Raw genomic sequence first — 1,951 nt, 5'->3', positions numbered from 1 at the left:
GGGGCGGCGTGGCCAAGAGCAAGGGCCGCCGCAGGAAGGCGGCCAGCGCGGTGTCGGTGGAGCCGCACCGGCACGAGGGCGTCTTCATCTACCGCGGGGCGGAGGACGCGCTGGTCACGCTGAACATGGTGCCGGGCCACTCGGTGTACGGCGAGCGGCGGGTCACGGTGACCGAGGGCGGCGTCAAGCAGGAGTACCGCACGTGGAACCCCTTCCGCTCCAAGCTGGCCGCGGCCATCCTGGGCGGGGTCGACCAGATCCACATCAAGCCCAAGTCCAAAGTGCTGTACCTGGGCGCCGCCTCGGGGACCACCGTCTCCCACGTCTCCGACATCATCGGGCCCGACGGCCTGGTCTACGCGGTCGAGTTCTCCCACCGCGCCGGCCGCGATCTGGTCAACGTGGCCAAGAAGCGAACCAACATCATCCCGGTCCTGGAAGACGCCCGGCACCCGCTCAAATACCGCATGCTCATCGGGATGGTGGACGTGATTTTCGCCGACGTGGCCCAGCCGGACCAGTCCCGCATCGTGGCCCTGAACGCCCACACCTTCCTTCGCAACGGGGGCCACTTCCTCATTTCCATCAAGGCCAACTGCATCGACTCCACTGCGTCTGCCGAGGCCGTGTTTGCTTCTGAGGTGAGAAAGTTGCAGCAGGAGAACTTAAAGCCTCAAGAGCAACTGACCCTTGAGCCCTATGAGAGGGACCACGCCGTGGTCGTGGGGGTCTACCGGCCCCTTCCTAAGAGTGGCAGCAAGTAGCCCAGCGCGGCTGTCTCCGAGATCCCCCCAAGACTGTGCTGTGTTCAGTGTGACTATGTATGTGTTTTCTTCGTGTTTTTTCTTTCTTTTGTTTTTCTATTAAATGGCATAAAGAAACAGTCCCCAGGTGTATCAGTGAGGCCAGATTGGGTTTTGCTTCAGTGACAATCCCCAAATCCCTAAGACAGCTGGTGATAGGGGCCCATCAAGGTGTAACAGCCTGGGAGCTGTGCTTACTCTAATCACTCGGGGCACTGACTCCCCAGGGCCCCTCTTCACACTTGCTTCCTTATCACAAGGGGGGTGAGGAGAGCTGTGGAATTGCTAATGAGTTTGTGAAGTCCCCCTTGGAACTGAGGGGCACTTTCTATACATTTGCCAAGTCACATGAGCAACCCTGATTCCAGGGAGTGGCGTTGGATATTGGTGGACAGTATTATAGTCTAACACACCCAGTCTGTCTGACTCCAAGCCAGAGTTCTAACCACAATATATATTTAGTAGTTTTCAGCTAAGCGCTTTTGCAGTCCCTTAGTCCATTTAATCATCACCCCCAGCCCTGAGATGGCTTTGTTCCCATTTCCCATTCACAGGCGAAGCAACCGGTTTCTGAAAGGTGAACTGATCACCCAAGTTTACAGAGCCTGTGAGGAGGTGGAACTTCAATGCCAGTCTTTTCAGCTCTAATCCACTGCTATTTCCTTTACACCAGTGGATTCTTACCTCTCTTCCACATGGTCCACACTGGACAGACCGCAAGTCTCAAAACAGGGTACATACACAGCTGGCTCTTTGGCTGCATTGCGTTCTTTCTTCCACTCTGTGCTACCCTTTTCTTAGATTTCAAAATAGCAAATCAAGGCAGACTGTTCCCACTGTAAGGCATAACATACCCAAAGTACTGTCAGCAAGTGTCGGAGAAACAGTCCGAAAAGTGACTCTCTCAAAGTAGCTGGCTCTAAAGGGCATTTCCTCCAGACTCCGAGTTGCTGGACTCAGTACATTCAATTCTGGTTCTGCAAACCAGCCTGAAGGGAGCGGAAGAGTGAACAATCAATCCCAAGAGAGCTGGGAATGCCCCCAGACCAGGCATTAATAAAGACTTTTATTCATTCATTCACTCAGACATTCGAAAAATGCCCATTGCCAATTGCCAGGGCAGTCAATACATTGTCTGGGAGTGATTG

General features: G+C 54.4%; 1 protein-coding gene and 1 long non-coding RNA gene across 2 annotated transcripts in view; both read left to right on the top strand.

The window, feature by feature from the left end:
* The first annotated feature begins 6 nt into the window (after nucleotides 1-6).
* On the top strand, nucleotides 7-886 carry LOC105289881 (rRNA/tRNA 2'-O-methyltransferase fibrillarin-like protein 1). The gene has a single exon (XM_011356691.2). The coding sequence runs from the start codon at nucleotides 126-128 to the stop codon at nucleotides 762-764; it is 639 nt and encodes a 212-aa protein (XP_011354993.1). The 5' UTR covers nucleotides 7-125; the 3' UTR covers nucleotides 765-886.
* A 466-nt stretch (nucleotides 887-1,352) lies between these two features.
* LOC111737698 overlaps nucleotides 1,353-1,951 on the top strand; it is a 2,801-nt gene continuing 2,202 nt past the window's right edge. The window contains exon 1 of the long non-coding RNA XR_002779514.1: nucleotides 1,353-1,380. This is a non-coding gene — a long non-coding RNA (uncharacterized LOC111737698). The remainder of the gene's footprint in view (nucleotides 1,381-1,951) is intronic.

This window comes from Pteropus vampyrus, unplaced genomic scaffold (genome assembly GCF_000151845.1).
Source record: "Pteropus vampyrus isolate Shadow unplaced genomic scaffold, Pvam_2.0 Scaffold30, whole genome shotgun sequence".
Classification (NCBI taxonomy): domain Eukaryota; kingdom Metazoa; phylum Chordata; class Mammalia; order Chiroptera; family Pteropodidae; genus Pteropus; species Pteropus vampyrus.
Note: the sequence above shows the minus strand (reverse complement) of the source record. Positions and strands in the feature narration are given on the sequence as shown.

Coding starts and splice junctions, on each gene's coding strand:
- LOC105289881 (XM_011356691.2), top strand. CDS start 126: ATGGTGCCGGGCCACTCGGTGTACGGCGAGCGGCGGGTCACGGTGACC.